Source organism: Heteronotia binoei, chromosome 13, assembly GCF_032191835.1.
Source record: "Heteronotia binoei isolate CCM8104 ecotype False Entrance Well chromosome 13, APGP_CSIRO_Hbin_v1, whole genome shotgun sequence".
NCBI lineage: Eukaryota > Metazoa > Chordata > Lepidosauria > Squamata > Gekkonidae > Heteronotia > Heteronotia binoei.
In genome coordinates, this window is record NC_083235.1 from 47,748,752 (window position 1) to 47,767,190 (window position 18,439).

The following is an 18,439-nucleotide window of genomic DNA, read 5'->3' on the forward strand; positions in this document are numbered from 1 at the left end:
ATCTGCTTCCATGAGCGAAACTCCTGCTTTCAGTTCCTAGGATTCAACTAATGGAACCATTTAGAGAAGAATAAGAAACAGATCAAAAAGCAAAGTTTGGAATAACTACTAAAATGCTGACCAAAATTAAAAACTAATAGTCTATGAAACTGAGATAAATTTACATGACAGCATGATCCACAAACACTGCTAGTGAGAATGGAGGCAACCCACAAAACATTAATCAGGAATTCCAGAGCCTTGGTGATTTCTTAGCTTAACCTTGGGTCTTAGTCTTTACCCAACACCTGCAAACCCTTCAGCCCTAGAAACAATGGAGATCAACTGTCTGCATATTACCTAATTTAAGAAAAATGTTTTATTTTATTGTTACACTTGATGACACAAGGTATCATTAGCATACTGACCTCTAATTCCTTTTCATCAAATGTCTTGAGCAGATGTTGTGGGATTACTTCATTAAATCCCTTCTGCAGAGCCAGAAACTGAGCCTCAATTCCTCGTAAAAATCGCCAATTTACATAAAGCCTGCAACAAAGTCAAGGTTCCATTTGCAAGAGCTTCACAGATCACTTTCCTTTTTTAAAAAAAACCTTGGAAAACTACAGCATCAGAAACACAGTACAACCATTTACTGTACCAGCTTTCTACACAATTCATACTATTACAGCAAAGCAAGTAATAAAATTCTCTGGATTAACATATCACAACTTAAACAAAAAGAAGACTTATAGTTTTTAATACCTTACATATTCTTTTTTATTCTCCTCTGTGACAGGAATACTTTTTCCATTGGGTTTCAGTTCATGCTGTATGATTTCACCATATGCATTATGTTCCACGCAGAATGTATGGTCCAAAACGCCTGTAGTATCATTCTCCCTGAAGTGGGAAACACAAAATTTACCTCCAAACATCTCAGACATAGCTAAATATATATACCATATATATAAATATATATACCATATATACCATAGCTAAATATATATACCATATTCTGATAAACAAAGATATAGGAGAAAACAGTTGGCTTATATCTGGCAAGTGCTCCACATTGTGCACACAAATATTATCATGGGCACTGCACTAGCCTGTGGAGCAATGAAGCAGGCATATTCATGGCTCACACCATTGTTTTCCTATAAAGAAGGATCTCCATAAATAGGGTGGATGAATTTGTAATTACTACAAGTCAAACTTTTGAGTATGAGAACATTGCAACTGGAAAACTTGCAGAAATTTTCAAGAAGCTTTTTTGAATATAAAAACCTTTTTTGAACATAAAAATGATAGCATATGTGTTAAAATGATCATATGGGATAAAGACCGTGGAACATCACACCCAACACATTATTTATTTATTTATTTATTACTTTTCATTTATATCCCGCCCTCTCCGCAAGCGGACTCAGGGCGGCTTACATTATAAAACAATTAATCCAATAAAACATATAAAACCATAATTTACATATCAACTTTAAAACCATTCTATAGCGCTATTTCAATCTAGTATAGGCGGTATTGACTTCTTAACTATGATCAGACCCACCGGTGTCCGGTGGCAGCCCTTTTTCAGTTAGACCACAAAAGTCTGTTTAAACAGTTCGGTCTTACAGGCCCTGCAGAACGCAGATAAATCCCGCAGGGCCCTTATAGCTTCTGGGAGGGTGTTCCAAAGTTCTGGCGCTGCCACCGAAAAAGCCCTGGATCTCGTCCTAAGTCCCCAATCTGTCATATGGCCAGCAGTCTTCTCCTCAGTCATATGCTATTGTTGCCCCCACATAACTATGATCTAATAAGGCCAGCAGCCATCCACATTAGGACTACCAAATGCTTAGACCACTGGAAGACCGCAAGGAGGGAAAAGCTGTGGTTCTTCCATCTCTATTTGTTTTTAGAGAAATTACTGTAATGCACTCTCAGCCCATCTTACATCCCTGAAGTCAGGCTACAAACATAAAAACATGGAACATGGCCATTACAAACCATTTAATCATTGCTTTGTCGGGATCAGTACTTACAGTATCCACACTAAGCTGTTGTGAAGATCTGGATCTACTAATTCCATGTCATCCAGTGTAATTGGCTTCCCTAACAATTGCTTATAAAAGGGCAATGTGAAGCCTCCATCAATGTAATGTCCATGAAACACAGCCATACCCATAATTCGTCCAACAAAGTGGAAGTAGGATAAGTGTTCCTGGAATTGAAAGAACAAATGTACTCAGAAATCAGGACTCCTGGTCTAATTCCAAAACTTCTGAATTATTCAGATTTTTCTGTTGGAACATTTTCTAAGCATTTTACTGGCAGATACAACATAGAAATCAATCCAAAAGGAGGGGAAACGCTGAAAAATGTTGTTCAAGGCATCTGCATTATTCAAAGGAAAAAAAAATACACCCTACATATTTTTCTAACTTCTGTTGTATAAAGTGCTACACTCACATCAAAACTGTTTCCAGCCAGCTTTAGTTTGAACACTTCCCTTTATATTTAAAGTCAGGCCTTCCTTCCAAAAGCAGGCTGAATAGCCCAGTTTAACCTGACCTCATCAGATTTTGGAAGTTAAGTAGGGTTGGACAAGGTTAACAGTTGGGTGAGAGCCCACTAAGGAAGACTAGGGTTGCTATGTGGAGGAAGATAATGTCAAGCCTCCTTTGTTCATCTCTTGCACGGGGTTGCTGTGACTCAAAGGCATATTCTTCTTTCCCCTCAAAACAGAAAGCCTTCCAAACTAACTTCTGGAGGGTTCATTTATTTTCATTATTTTATTGTTTTCCAAATATTTAAGCACAGTTTGTGTCCCTGTCTTCTCTTCCTTCACCAGCTGCAACTAAAATATCATGGCAAAGTTTAAATGTAGTTACAGTCTTTTCATATTTCAAGCGTTCCTTTAACACCACCACCTGCAACATGTGTCCCAATTTTTAATTGTTAACTGTAGATACCAATGGTTTTCTTCTCATTCTCTCCATTCCCTACATCCTCCCAAAAAAAAGAGAAAGAGAAGAAAATGGTGCTGCTGATCCAACTCACATTATGTTCCAATCCATTATCTGAAACAAGAATTCTAAGTCAGCATAGATTTACCTTCTTGCAATAATGCTGTCTTTAAACCTCTGGAGAAAAATGTTGGAGATGTTGCCATATGTATCCGATTTACTTTAAAGTCATCCCCCTTCCCACATGAAAAGGTTTTTTTTTTCCGAGACAGGGGTGGAAACTAGTCAAAGGATCAAAATTACTGATTTTACTGACCAAGACTACAAAAAAAACTGGCCAAAAATTGACAAACTACTGTCTTAGCAGTAGTATGTGCGAAAAGGATCTAGGGGTGTTAGTGGATCATATGCTGAACATGAGTCAACAGTGTGAAGTGGTGGCTAAAAAGGGGAATACAATTTTGGGCTGTATCAACAGAAGTATAGTGTCCAGATCACGTGAAGTGATGGTATTGCTTTACTCTGCTCTGTAAGACCTCACCTGGAGTATTGTGTTCAGTTTTGGACACCACATTTTAAGAAGGATATAGACAAGCTGGAACGGGTCCAGAGGAGGGTGACGAAGATGGTGAGGGGTCTGGAGATCAAATCCTATGAAGAAAGGTTGAAGGAGCTGGGGATGTTTAGCCTGGAGAGGAGGCGACTGAGAGGTGATATGCTCACCATCTTCAGGTACTTGAAGGGCTGTCATATAGAGGATGGTGTGGAATTGTTTTCTGTGGCCCCAGAAGGTAGGACCAGAACCAATGGGTTGAAATTAAATCAAAAGAGTTTCAGGTTCAACATTAGGAAGAACTTCCTGACCGTTAGAGCAGTTCCTCAGTGGAACAGGCTTCTTCAGGAGGTGGTGGGCTCTTCTTCCTTGGAGGTTTTTAAACAGAGGCTAGATGGCCATCTGACAGCAATGAAGATCCTGTGAATTTATGGGGAGGTGTTTGTGAGTTTCCTGCATTGTGCAGGGGATTGAACTACGTGAGTAGAGGTCACGTAGACAGCTTCCTGAAACTTGTGTTCTTCAACTAGCAACCTGCTTGTGGGTGCCTGGCCCCTGGGACATGTGCCCGGCATCCACCAGGACAAGGGCCTTCTTTGTGGTGGCCCCATTGTGGTTGAAGCAGCTATCAGATGATACATGGGCCCTGCAGGAGTTATTTGGATTATATTTTTATTTGGATTATATTTTTAAACTGAGATTTTGATAAAGTTTTAACCATTGTTAGCCATCTCAATACTGCCTGGCAGCAAGAGGCGGCATATAAACTTAATAAATAAATGATACATATGTATTGTGAAGAAGGGGATACAGGGGAATATGAGGTGCTTTACAAAAGTCCCTGTGGGTTTCCCACTTGTAAATTTCCAAATACAAATCTCCAATCTATATATTACCACACTGCTTTTCACAGCAATAAGATTTACTTACGCCATATGGCAAATACCTAGATGTGGTTGACATATGTGGGTGAAGCAGTGAGCTGAGACTGGAGAGGTAGTATTATTTATTTATTCAACTTGTATCCCGCCCTCTCCACCAAAGCAGGCTCAAGGCGGTTCATATTCAAAGGTCATAAAAACCAGTAGTCATAACCAGCTGCAACTAAAATATCATGGCAAAGTTTAAATGTAGTTACAGTCTTTTCATATTTCAAAATATAAAGTACATCATAGATAAAAGCATATAAAATAATATCATAAAACAATGTCAGGTGCTATTCCGATCTAATAGTGAAATATATTGATGTATTAGTAATGGCGGGTAGCTGCCAATTCAGTCAATGTTAAATTTTATTATTTAGCTGTTACTGCTAGATGTCCTATTAAGAGAAAGGTCACAGGAGAGTGTTCGAGGTGGGCCAAATAGTGTCTGTTTTTTGTGGGCCAGGTGGTTTAATATCTGGTTTTTATCTGTTGTTGTGGATTTTAATTCAGAAATGCTTGGCAGAAGAGCACCATTTTGCAGGCCCTGCAAAACTGTGAAAGCTCTTGCAGGGCCCAAACCTCCTCCGGAAGCTTGTTCCACCAGCAAGGTTTGGGAGAAATGCCTCCGTTGAAGCACTCTGATATCATACTATGGAGTCAGCCAAAAGCAAGGGTGGAAGGGAGGAAAGAGGGTAACTGAAAAGACCTGCTTTTGGTCCGTTCCCACAGTATGTATCTGTGAGGAATGTTGCTACATTTGGATGTCTTGCTTTCTTCACAGAAAGCCTAAGAAGACTCGATATGATGTTCCCACAGTGGTATTGCTCCTAATGGTGAATTGACATGCATAGGGATTCAGGCTTTACAGGACCTGAATGATTAAACTTTGAGAATGGGAATGATTAAACTTCAAAAGTCCAAATGAGCTCTCTGATTGGAATGCATGAATTCAGGATGGCTCAGGGCAATAGCCATTGTTCCACTTCCCTCCTTTTAATCTATCCAGCACGTTGGTTGGATGCCACCATCCCTAAGATCCTTGCTCCCTAGCAACACAAAATCTTGGATGCTTATTCAGTTTGAGGCTTCTTCCCATTCTTCATCAGTTCTCTTTCCACCAGTTTATACATGCTATGCAAAGCAGAAACTTCCCAACCACCAGCACCTCTGTCTCACTACTACCAAGAAAAAGATGGGAAGGCTCCCACACTTGTTTAGATAGACCTATAGAGAAATGTGGTATTTAGATTCTATCAGTACAAAAGAGAACGCAAAAAATCAATGAAGACATTCAGATTTTACAACATTAAAGTATCAAAAAGGAACTTGCTGGCTAGAAAGAACATCTGTGCTCCTACATACCGGGTTAACAGCAGAATCTGGATTTATCTGTAGTGTATAGATGTCATCACGTGAATATTGGAACAATCCATAGTATGGATTCAGCATTTCATGGGACAGCAAATACAGCCATTCCCTGAATAAAACAGTGAATGTAACAATAATCTCAAACATTTCTAAATGAAAATACATATAAATACTTGTTTTTAACATTACGTCTATTTTTAATCAAGCATGAGTACTAAATTTTTAATCAAGAACATGTCCTTTTAATTAAGAATGAGCACAAAATGTAAGCAAAAAGCCTGAAGCATAATTATTTCTGCTCTGTTTATTTCAAAAAGGCATCTTGCTGCCTTACATGATGTCTTTAGTCACCCCATGTGGTATCTATGACAAAAACTGTGTTTTCTCCAACTGTACTCTGTGTGTGTATCTATTTCTGCATCTGTGTGTGTGCATGCAAAATTTCGTAGTGCGTGCAAGGTTCAACATCCTGAAATGCTGCTCCAAAGATCAGGCTTGAAAATGTATGGGAAATGTCTTGGAAAGAAGAGACAAACAGGATTTGCAGGATACAGGATTAGGGGTTCAAACAATAACAGGTCTCTTCCATATGACAAGAAGAAGCAGAACTGGTTATTCAAATAAAGCAAATATGTGGTGGAGAAAGTAAAAACAGAACAGGCAACTGTCTAAAGCATAATACAAACATTATTTCACAGATCTGTCAGTAGCAAATGTCAAGCGAAGCCTTTTAACTTCTATATGTATTGAACATGTGTGAAAGATTTACATCACTTCTAAGTCTTATTAAAGTAAATGAATTTAAAAGAGTGTTTAGGGTGTTTAGGATGGCAGATACATAAAATGATAAGATCTTAATGTATTCAATAGAGGAAATTATCTGAAAGTTCAGTAAAGAGTTTCTTGGAACAGTGAGAGCACTATATTTTGCTGAATAAATAAATTAGTTTGCTTTTAGGGAAGTCTGTTCAAGGTCACAAAATTTAGTTCTTTAAGGAATGAAGGCAATTATGTTGAGAAAAACCTTGTGTCTCTCTCCCCTCCCCCCATATATCCAATTGACAGATGTGATCTAGGAATTCTGTGCTTGGAAGTTAATTCCCAGGCATTATACAGGCCTGATTGGACTGGCACCATGCTGAAGAAGAAGACAACGACATTGGATTTATATTCCGCCCTCCACTCAAGAGCCTCAGAGTGGCTCACAATCTCTTTTATCTTCCTCCTTCACAACGAACTCCCTGTGAGGTGGGTGAGCAGCTGCCCTTTCAAGGACAACCTCTGCCAGAGCTATGGTTGACCCAAGGCCATTCCAGCAGGTGCAAGTGGAGGAGTGGGGAATCAAACCCAGTTCTCCCAGATAAGAGTTCGCACACTTAACCATGACACCAAACTGGGTCTCAATGCTGCATAGGAAGCAGGAGGTTTGAGGCTTTCTCAACCTGAAATGGCCCTGGGTGAATAGTCATTTACCCTCTCAATGCATGCTGGTTTTCCCAACTGGACAGACAACCACTTCTCAGAACTATTTGGGGAAAATGGCACAGGAGGAAGGCTTATGCTCCCTCTCCCCATCTCCTGCTGTTCCAGTCCAGCCTATGCAAATTCAGGAATTGTTTCAAGAACTGATTGGTAGCAGACACATATAGTCTACTTTGGTACTGTCTTTTTACTGTAGTTCAGTACAGACATTTTTTGGTTTACAGCAGTCAGGCAACATTCAGTTAATTTGAAACGCTACACTAAATAATTAAATGACAGCATTTTTGAAATACACTGAAGGACAATTATTGCTAACAGCATGCATTTTCAAGTGCAAGACACACTTTTTCCATTGGATAATACTGACACTAGTTCACAGAACTTGATAATGCTGCTGAGATTTACTTTCCTAGCTCAAGACAATAAAGATAATTTCCGTGTGCCATGAATGATTATAATGGTACTGTAACAATATATTTACTACCTTTCCTTAAGCTGTAAAAAGTGTGTGTGTGTGTGTGTGTGAAAATGTAGACAGCAGATGTGAAGTAATGTGAGCCTCCCATCCACATGGATCCCAAACCCACTGAGTACAATCTTTCTGGAAGACTGAATCAAACCAAATTTTGGAAAACACACAGTGATTCATGAGAAAACTCAGAAGGTGGACAACTGGCCAGAATTTTTTATTTCAAAAGCTGGCTACTTTATACTAGATCATCATCAACTTGTTCAAGAGACAGAACAAAGGCTCCATTTACCTGGCAACTCCTCCGTAATCGAGACCTTCTTCCCCACGAAATTTTATCATTAATCTCTTCCACAGGTCTTTAGGCCTCATCTTCATGACTTGCCTGTAAGATTCCTGGAATCACACATACTCATTCATGAGTAGTCATACTCCCTATACTAGTGCTTCCTCCACTCAAGACCTATCCAACCCAGGAAACATCTGTATAACAAATATGCAGCTCTGATTACATTTTTTTATTTACTTCATTTATATCCTCTCTTTCTCCCCAATGGGGAACCAAAGCCAGCTCACATCGTTCTCCTCTCCTCCATTTTATTTTCACAACAACCCTGTGAAGTAGGTTAGGATGAGAATGCCAGATGCACCAAAAGTGACTGCAACATACACAGAGGGTCTTTCCTCTTACTATAGTTTTCATTAAATGACATGTTTTCTTGTCTGTGAAGATTAAGAGCTTATATGAGAGATTTTTTAAAAACTGAAATATGAACCAAAGAGCAGCACTCTATAAGCAAAATATATAATGGCAACTTATAATGAGTTTCTACCGGACTAGCATGATATCCACTATTCCCATAGAACAAAACCCATCCTTGTTCAACTTGATGGGCAACAAAATTCATAAAACTACGAGAGTTCTGCTGCTAAAAAATAGGTTTTTTACTTCTTCCTTGCCACTGTAGCCCCTGTGCCCCCCTGCAGGGCATTCCTCTAAGTCCATGGAGCATCTGCAAGAGTATAGTGGGCCTTAGCTGGCTGGGGGAATCCACAAAAATTGGGGACACACTTCTCCTTTGGGCACAAGAAACAAAAGGAGACTGTTCATGCATTGTTCCACTAAAATCCTCAAGGAATCTTAATTTAAGAGCATATATTTATTTTATTTATTTACACCATTTATTAGCTGCCTTTCTCCCTTGCAGAACTCAAGGTGGCTAACAATATCAAAAAATTATTAAAATGCCACACATATAGAAATACTGATTTTAATTATCATATACAACCACATCTCAAAATATGTTATCTCTCAACTTATATGCAGCCCTCTTTCCCCTATATTCCAAAATAAGAATCCAACCAGTGGGAATCCCCTCCTCCCCCCCTCCATGTAAGATCTACAACAACTATAGTCTTGAGTTACCTCAAATATTTCCTCCCTGGAGACTTCAATACGACAGTGTCCAGCTTGGGGCTGCTGCTGGGAGAGCTCTTGCCTTAGAATCTTGAGCTTCTGTACAAGGTCACGCTTGTACCTTGGAACAGTCAAACATTCTGCCTCATCTGGAAGCTGGCACAATGATACCACTTCCTGCTGCTGTTGATCTTTGAGTTGGTTCTGACGGCTGAAAAGAGGCACAGCTGCTTTGAGAAATTCAAGTCTTACAATTGTTTTTCCTTTTACATAAGATTAATATGCACTTGTACCAAAAATTGAGGCAAATAAAAATACCAGTTACTATAGTTACCAAGGCCTCTGCCACAAAAAAAATATTCACAGAAACTTAAGCCACATGTCTCTGTCTTAATAATTTTCAATTAGCTTAATTTTTTAGCAATTAAACCGATTACAGATCTACACTGACATTAATTGTCCACGTTGTATCATCTTTCACACTAATATTCAGGATTATGCCAGAACACACCACTAATCCAAAAGTGGATACTGCATTCTGTTTGAAATGGCTTGTCTGAAGAGTTAGCTTACAAAAATGTTTGCACAGGCAGTTTGGCAAGGATGGTGTCCCTTGTACCTGGAGTAGTCTGGACCACAGGAATGTATGGAACTTGCATGTAACCAACTGGCACAGACAAATGAGCATTTTTACTAGCTATTCTCAAACATTTCTTAAAGCAAGAAAAAACTCTGAGCTAACAATTCCCAGTCTGTTCTATATATTCACATTGCTGATAGTTACACACAGTTGTTTTGGGTTACAGCTTTTGCCACATCTGCCCTGCAGTCCTGACATGAATTGGCCCCCTGCATCACTTTAGAATTGAGTTCCCATGGGGATCTTGCAGCAAGTCACCATGGGGATCATGTGTTACATGAACTGCAAAGTTTGAAACTGTATGCATGCTTAAAAATGTAACAATTCCATGAAAACTGACAAAATCCCAATTACCGTGGAATTATGTTTTCACAAAATCTCTCTTAGAATCTGCATATCCATATGTTAATACAGAAGTTAAACGCCTTTATTTTCTTTTAAAAATTATTTTATAGAAAAGGAGGGCAATTTGTATGAGCACTTATGATTCCCTACAGAGAAATTATACGCTCAATCATCAGATATATTGCTCCAAAATAATATACTGGTCATACAGAATCGTCATTCTTCAAATAAAATCCTTTAAAAACCTGTTGAATATTCTGTGATGTATCTCCTCCTCCATTTTGCAATTACAGCTGTGGCTTCCAAATCTATCTACCATTATTTATCAAACTATCATCCAGTTTCAATTTTCCCTCTTCAACCTGTAGCAAACCTTTGTTTATATTATGAATAGAAGGGTGGGGGAGTTAATATTTTCCCATGAAGTAGCAAAAGGATACATCTCCCTTCCTCCACCCTATACATGCGTGGAAACTGAACATTAATCTGTTTAGTGGTTATACAGGTGGAACAGGAGTTAAAACTCCCACTTCAGGCACTAGGGTTTTACCGCTATTATTGTGTTGGTGGGAAATCTAACAGCCCTTTGCTACTTTACATTTTAATGTCAGCAAACTCAATCCCAATGGTCCTGATATTCTCATCCAGACCAGCACCATGACATTACCTGACACAAAAGAAGGAGAAAAGTGGGCTAAATTACAAGAGTAATCTGAAATGCATTTTTTACTGATTTAATTACTAAAAAATTATTGTTTTTGTGAAGTATAGTCCACTTTATAAGATGTATAGATGTATTCTATATTGGTAGACACACTGATAAATGTGTGTAAATATAAAAGTACAAAATTAGGCACATGGCTATAGAAAGTAATACTGGGGGACACAGGCTACGCAAATACAGCTGATATGTACGACACTGTTAGTAGGAACAGCTTCTCTGGGAAAATGGCTCTTGCTTCTTCTCTCAGAATTATGATGGCTTCTACAGATACATGAGGTCTGGCCCAATCACTGCGCAGAAGCAGCCAGGCCCCCGATGCTGTGTCAGAATTGCAAAGGTGCCCATAAACAAAAAAGGTTGGGGACCCCTGTTCTAATGTGATAGCTACTGCCAACTTTTTAAAAACCACTGAAAACAACCTACAATGGAAGGGAGGAAATGGCAGTCACAGGCTATTGAGGCCAGGAAAGCAAAGGTATAACTTGTGTGAATGTCTCTGTACATGGCTATGAATCTGCAACAAGACCTACACAGAGAATCATCTCCATGGAAGCAGTCCAGCATTGGGCTTTTACAGTATTTATAAGTGTTTTATAAGCATTTATTATGTTCTGGCTTAAAACAATAACATGCCATTATGCTGCTGAACTGCTTCATCCTAATATTTTTTTAATGTATGTTTTGTGCTTTAGATCTTTTCTCCATAACACAGATTTTAAAAATTCAAAGTTAACCAGAAAGGAGTTACATAACATGAGGAGGAAGAGTCAGACTATTGTGCATCCTCAGATAACCACTTTTTTGCTCTAAACGTTAATCAGCACAGTACAAGTGACATCATGAACGTACTTTAGAACAAGGTGCAAGTTAGCTGATAGCCGTGGATCTGTGAACTGCGTTGTTCTGTTGTTATGGTCTACAAAATAAACTCTGCCTGTTGCTGTATTTCGGATCTCCCATCCAGGTGGCAAAGGACCAAGCTCTTCGCAATTGATGTTGCTAAGATCCCTGCAAAAACAAACATAAAATGAAAACTACCTCAGCATTTGGCCTTTGAGCCAAACAAGTGTAAATGTAACATAACAATTCCATGAAGCCTGAGAGTATGTATTGTTTCAGAAACATGATCTGTTCAGTTGGAATCTCTACTCCCAAGAACAAGCCCACTGAAGGAAAAGTAAAACACATACACAATCACCACACTGCACATGCCTTGGAAAAACTGTTATCATATAATGCAATTTTTTTTTACAAAATAACTTTGCCAGTAATTACTATACTATGGATTTAAACAGAAGTTATACATTAGCAACAATTTTGACAAACAATCTTGGATTTAAAAAAAAAAGTTCAAAAAAGCCACATTGTCTGTGAAGATTTATGAATGTGATGACACAAAACAATTTTTACCAAACTGTGAAAAATAGCCACTAGATGCAATAAAAATTCACTATAACAAAGAAAAGCTTATGTTGTTACAGGAACACATTGCCAGAAAGTAACAGATCTTCGTAAAGGAAATAAAGTAACTGAAAACAGCAAACTCTTGCTAGAATTTCATGAGCTCAACACTGTATGACTAAAATATTTTCATACTATACTGAAAATACACACTTCCATTAATACCTACCATATCCAGTAGCAGACTAACTCTGCATAGGAACAGAATAAATTAGAAGATAATGCACTGAAATAACTCTCTATTAGCATATTAAGAAATATATATTATTTTACAATCAACCTTCTAGCCAACAGACAATGCTGTGTACATTTTGCACTCAACAAGTATTGAAATTCTGTGGACAAGGAAACTAGAATTCTTGGCCAAGCAGAATTCCAAAACCTGCAAATAAAATATACACATTTGCACATTTGGATAATTCTTATTGTTTTAAAACTTCGCTGGTCGTGGAGAGGTCAAGAAAGCTATACAAGGGACTGTAATGAAAATACAGGCCAAGTCACTGTCCTCTGTATAATCTACTAGGATTCGAACCCTAAAACTATCAGTTGTTTTGAGATGAATTCTGTATGTTGAGATTTATGTAGGTAATTTAGAAAAGTGTTTCTTTTTATTTCTGAGCAGCTTGTGGGTCGCAATGAAAACCAAATGAGTGACCAAAGCCTCACTACTAATCACCAAAATAAAAATATTTATTCTACTTCTCCCTTCCAGGCGTCTGAGAATTCAAAACCTGCAAACTACTCATTACTCATGCATTTCTGTCCAAAGCAAAAGTGATTGCATAAAAGCCAGCAAAGATGCTGAATTTGTTACCAAATTCTGTGCTTGCACCAAATAACAAAATACACACAGTCCTGCCAACAGGCCACAACCTGCTCTTCTTTAAGATTACAATGTAGAATATTAACATGCAAACAGTAAAGAAGCTTTGCTTAAGTTATTCTCTTACCTAGGTACTCGTGGATCATGCCACGTGCTCACACCAGTCTGAGTATGTAAGAAATACACCTGCCCTTGTTGAGTTGTTCTTTGCTCTGTTCATCAAGAAATACCATGAAAACAAATAAGAGCACTGAAAAGATACGGAAGGAAAAACAACAAAAATCCCACATAACGCATTTGTATATTAAAAACTAATGTTCTAGAGTAGTGAAAGACTATCTGTTGAGCTCTCACACTCTACAAGTTTGTCCAAGCCTTGAATGTTTTCCAGAATAGTTATTAAGACCTCTGTGCTTGGACTAAAGTTTAAATTAAGATGGATTACCCAACATTTATAGAACGTATTTTTCAACTACTTTAACACACACAATACAGTAAAAACAATTAAATGGTTATCTGACCAGAACCCTGAACATTAGGCAGGAGTAAAATCAGAAAACAGTGTTGTAATTACCTTTAACTTTCATTGAGTGGTCACCTGTGCAGGCACCAATGGGTACTGCACACACATGGGCCTACTGCAGAGAGGATTTTTGAAGTTCAAAACCCTCTTCCCCCATAGTTTGTTATTTTTTCCTGCATGATATAGAGGGGGCAGAGCGCCCTACTCTCAGTGCCTCTCTGCTGCCACTGGAGTGAGGTAAAGGTTACCAGACTGAGTTAAGTGCTCACAGAAGGGAAGGAAGGTTGTGTGACTGCATGGGAGATTACCCGAAGAACAATGGTTACAGGTAAATGCAACACTTTTTGCATTGTCATGGTACCTGAGCCATCCCACATGGGAGATTAGTGATCTGATTTACCCATCAGGAAGGCTGGTTTGAGCTTTCAGTTGAACAGATTGTAAGACCACTCTTCCCACTTCCACATCTTTTGTAGCATCCACATCTATCGTGTACTGTCTTGCAAAGGTACAGGAGGATGACCATGCTGCAGTCTTGCAAATGGAGTCAACAGAGAAACCATGACAAAAAAAAGCTGCTGATACAGACTGTGCCCAGGTAGCATGTGGATCTGCAGCAGGCAGTCAACTTATGCCAGTTTATAAAAGTCTTTTAATACATCTCAAGATGGAATGGGCTGACAGTTTCTTGCCCCTGCTGGAACCTACTATGAATAAGTTGTTATCCTTTCAAAAGGATTTTGTTCTATTTAAACAGAACAGGAGAGCCCCTTTAATGTAGGACTTATTCTCTTTTATCATGCAGCTGAGACTATAATACTGGCAGGGTGGTATCTTGTTTAAATGGAACCTGAATGTTACCTTGGGTAGGAACTGCTTAAATTTGTGAATGAGTATTTAGTATATAGTATTTCAGAAAGTGGTGTTTGTATCTCAGCAACTGTAGTTCACTGATGTGTATGGCTGATGTTATTGCCACTAAAAAAATGGTTTGCATAGTGAGTAGGCAAATGTGGCAACTGGCAATTGGCTTGAATGGTTTGCTCATAACTTCAGAACACACCAGTGTGAGGTTCCACTGGGGGACCAGAGGTTGAACTGGAGGAAATTTATTCAGTGAACCTTTGACACAATATTGTTATTTCTGTTGGGCAAATAGGGACTTACCATCAATCTGAGCAGGAAAACATGCTATAGTGGCTAAATGAATTACAATGGAAGTGGATGCAAGGCCTTCTCTGACTAGATTTAGGAGGTACTCAGAAAACTTTCTATCAGGCAGTGGACTGTCCTATTCTGTGGCCCATCTACTGCGGTCCATCTACTGAATCACTTCCACTTGGATGAATATGAGCACCAGGAGGAAGGTTTTCTGGCATTAAGCAGAACCTCCTTGAAAGGCTCAGAAAATTATTTGCTGATTATTGAATGAGCCACAATGTTAAATGTGAGCTGCCAAAGTTTGGGTGGAGGAAGGGACCCTGGAGCAGCAGGTCGCCCTCCTGTAGGAATGGAATGTAACGGTTGTGAGACATGGCCAGTAGCATTGGAAGCCATGATTGTTTGGGTCAGAAGGGAGCTGTTGGAACAGCAGATGTACATTCTTGTCTCATTTTGTAGAAGGACCATGGGAATCAGTGGTAATAGGGAAGAAGCCTTATGAGCAGGCTCCCTGTCCAATAGATTTGAAACATATCTCCCAGGGATGCACCTAAGGAGCATTTCTTGTTCTCACTGGCAGACAATGGGTCTCGATGGGTGTTCTTCAGGAGTGGAAAATCAGGGTTGGAAAAACCCAGCTCAGCTCCCATTCAAGAGGTGCTAGTGGGGTGCAACTGTGGAAGTCTGCTATACAGTTGTTGACCCCTGCTATATGAATGGCTTGAACAGAAGCTTTGATGGGTAAATTAGGATTGGGTGGGTATGTGGCATAACAACTGAGAGGAGGTACCACCTTGTCTGCTTATGTACTACATGGTTATTGAATTTTCTGTAGTTATTGGTATACTTCGGCATAGATATATTTGTGTAAGGCCAGTAAGCCATTGTACACTGCTTTGAGTTCCAGTGCATTAATGTACATGTGCATCTCTTGGGTGGACCACATCCCACTGAGACTCTCTCTGTGTGTGCACTGAGCCTGAAAGTGAGGCATCTGTGGTTAAGACAGTCAGATCTCCCTATGGTAGCAGAAAGCAGTATAGGGCTCATTTCTCTCTTGATCAGCACTGGGCAGAGTTTTTCCCAAACTGCTTCTTTTATGCAGGAAGCCTTGCCTTCAGAGTAAATTGGCAACATATGGAACAATGTGATATATCCTGTTCCTCACTGAGGCACAGTAGGTATTTTTCATGGTTGTCTGAGTGAGAGATTTTTGGCCCACAAGACCTGCATTTCCCAAAGAGAGCTTTTTGTGCCATTCTGTAGGCTATATGGCTCTTGTTAGGTTAATGAGATAGGTTTATCAATAGTGACAGCTGGTAAGAAAAAGAATGGAGCTTCTGTGAACCAACCTCAGAGGTAGCAGAGAGGACTGAAGGAAGGGCACTCTGCACCCTCTATATCACGCTGGAAAAGGCAGGAAACAGAGCAAGAGAGAGAGATGGGGCACCTCTGGATGTTCTGAGCTTCAAAAATCCCCTCTGTAGAAGGCCTGCATATGTGCAGTACCATGTGGGACTGCATGGGTATCACAATGAACTAACATCTACAATAGCAAGAGAAAAGCAGGTTGCTTACTTGTAACCGATGGCCTTCAAGTGGTCATCTGTGCATTCATACCCTTGGGATTAGGGCACCCACACCAATCCCAATCGGTAAACTTCAAAGCCTAAAGGATTTTCATGCCCTCCCCAGTGACCTACGCAGAAGCTCCACCACGCATGCTCACTGGAGTGGGCACAGACATCCCACCAGTTCCTTCTGGCCACTGTATGACCCAAGAAAAATTGAGGACCAACAGCAGTGGAGAAGGAGGGCAGGTGGTGTGAATGCACAGATGACCACTTGAAGATCAACAACTACAGGTAAGCAACCTATTTATCTTCTTTGTGGTCTCTGTGCATCACACTCTTGGGAGAATAGGAAGCTCAAGCCTACGTGGAGGAGGGTGCTGACAGTAACTCAAGGAACAGCAGATTGGAGCACAGTATGGCCCACCGCAGTATGTTGATGGAGGTGAACATCAAGAGCATAGTGGCTCATGAAAGTATGCAGTGAAGTCCAGGAGGTGGCCTTGCAGATCTCATGGAGAGAAGTGCCCTTGAGAAATGCAGTGGATGTGGCCATAGCTCTCATTGAGTGAGCTCTGATAGGTCCTGGAAGATGTTGTTTAGCTAGCAAGTAACACAGTTTGTCTCTGATAGCCATTTGGATAGTCTCTGGGATGAAATTCTTTGACTTTGCATCAAAGGTGCATAGGAAATAAAAAGTCTAGAGCAGGGCTGTCAAACATGTGGGCCCCTGAGCAACTGCTCTTATCTGCTTCCTTCTCCCTCTCTCTTGCTTCCTTCTGCATCTCACCTTGCTTTGCAAGGCTTGCTCAATCACACAGGAGCTACAGAATGAAACCACAATTTTCTTCATTGGTTGAGGCTTCTCCCCCTCCTGGTCCCCTGGTGAAGGAGGGAAAGAGCCAGAGCTTCCTTTGCCCAGTTCCCTGGATCCCATGGGTGAAATACAAAGAAAGTACCTTTAAGACCAACAAGTGCTAATGTTTTAAGCATGTTTTAAGTTAAAAAATAAATAAAAAAACCTTCAGTCTGTGTACTTTAAAAAGTTTATGTCTCTGCTACCTAATCTTAAATAGGTACACAAATGGCCCAGCTCGACACGACCCAGCCTGGCCCGGCAAGGTATCATTTATGCCAGATCCAGCCCTCTTAACAAATTAGTTTGACACCCCTGGTCTAGAGTCCTTGCAATATGGGCAAGATCGCTTTAGATAGAATAGCAGAGGCTGTCTGACATCCAGGGAGTGGAGTCTGCGTTTGGCATCGTCCTTAGGTGCTGGAAAGAAAACTGGCAGGGACACTTCAGAATTTAGGTGGAAGTCTGATAATACTTTCAGAAGCACGGAGACATCTGGGTGGAACTGAAGGTAAGGAGAATCACAGCTGTTATGCCAATTACCCCCATCTCAGACTCCTCTCGGCTGTCAGCCAACACCAGCCTGTCAGCAGAGTGCTTGACATAGAACAGAACCACAACCTAGTAGTGTAAAGCCACAGCAACAGGGTGCCTGAATGTTGTCAATTTAGCAGCAACACAAAAACAGTTTTAAAATGCTTAAGAGAAATTTATTAAGATGGTGCTCAGTTCTAAAAAGAAAGGAGCGACTGAGAAATAACAAAATAGTAAGACAGTATAATTCTAGCACTCTTTATGTCTAGTGTGCTTAGGGCATGAAGGCTCAGTCCAATTACTAGCCTCAGCTGACTGACTGACCATCCCAGGAGAAGTAAAACGTGGAGAATCTTCCCTCAGCACCCCATGCTACGCTTAAAGAGACCCGAGGAACAGGGGAAATTCTAGGTTTTTATAAGAAAAACTCTTCAGAACAAAACCCCAGAGCCAATTGAAAGTCTCTTGCCCTCTTGCATCATCGTAACAATGAACCATGCTGTTTTCACATGTCGACATAGAGAGTGAGCCATTAGATCAAACTCATCTAACTAGGTAGGGGAAGGCCATGAGAGCAGAGCATTCAAAATTATGCTTTGCTGTTTCTCAAGGACAACCACTCAGTCAGCTGTGTTATG

At 39.9% G+C, this 18,439-nt stretch overlaps 1 protein-coding gene across 1 annotated transcript in view; it reads right to left on the reverse strand.

Moving 5' to 3' along the window:
• The window catches only part of SMURF2 (SMAD specific E3 ubiquitin protein ligase 2), a 126,037-nt gene that overhangs the window by 11,058 nt on the left and 96,540 nt on the right, over positions 1-18,439 (reverse strand). Inside the window, exons 9-16 of the mRNA XM_060253440.1 lie at positions 13,284-13,368; positions 11,719-11,877; positions 9,170-9,371; positions 8,036-8,139; positions 5,787-5,901; positions 2,022-2,200; positions 745-882; positions 408-528 (exon numbers count right to left, since the gene is read on the reverse strand). Of these exons, the coding sequence (XP_060109423.1) occupies positions 408-528; positions 745-882; positions 2,022-2,200; positions 5,787-5,901; positions 8,036-8,139; positions 9,170-9,371; positions 11,719-11,877; positions 13,284-13,368 (1,103 nt within the window). The remainder of the gene's footprint in view (positions 1-407; positions 529-744; positions 883-2,021; positions 2,201-5,786; positions 5,902-8,035; positions 8,140-9,169; positions 9,372-11,718; positions 11,878-13,283; positions 13,369-18,439) is intronic.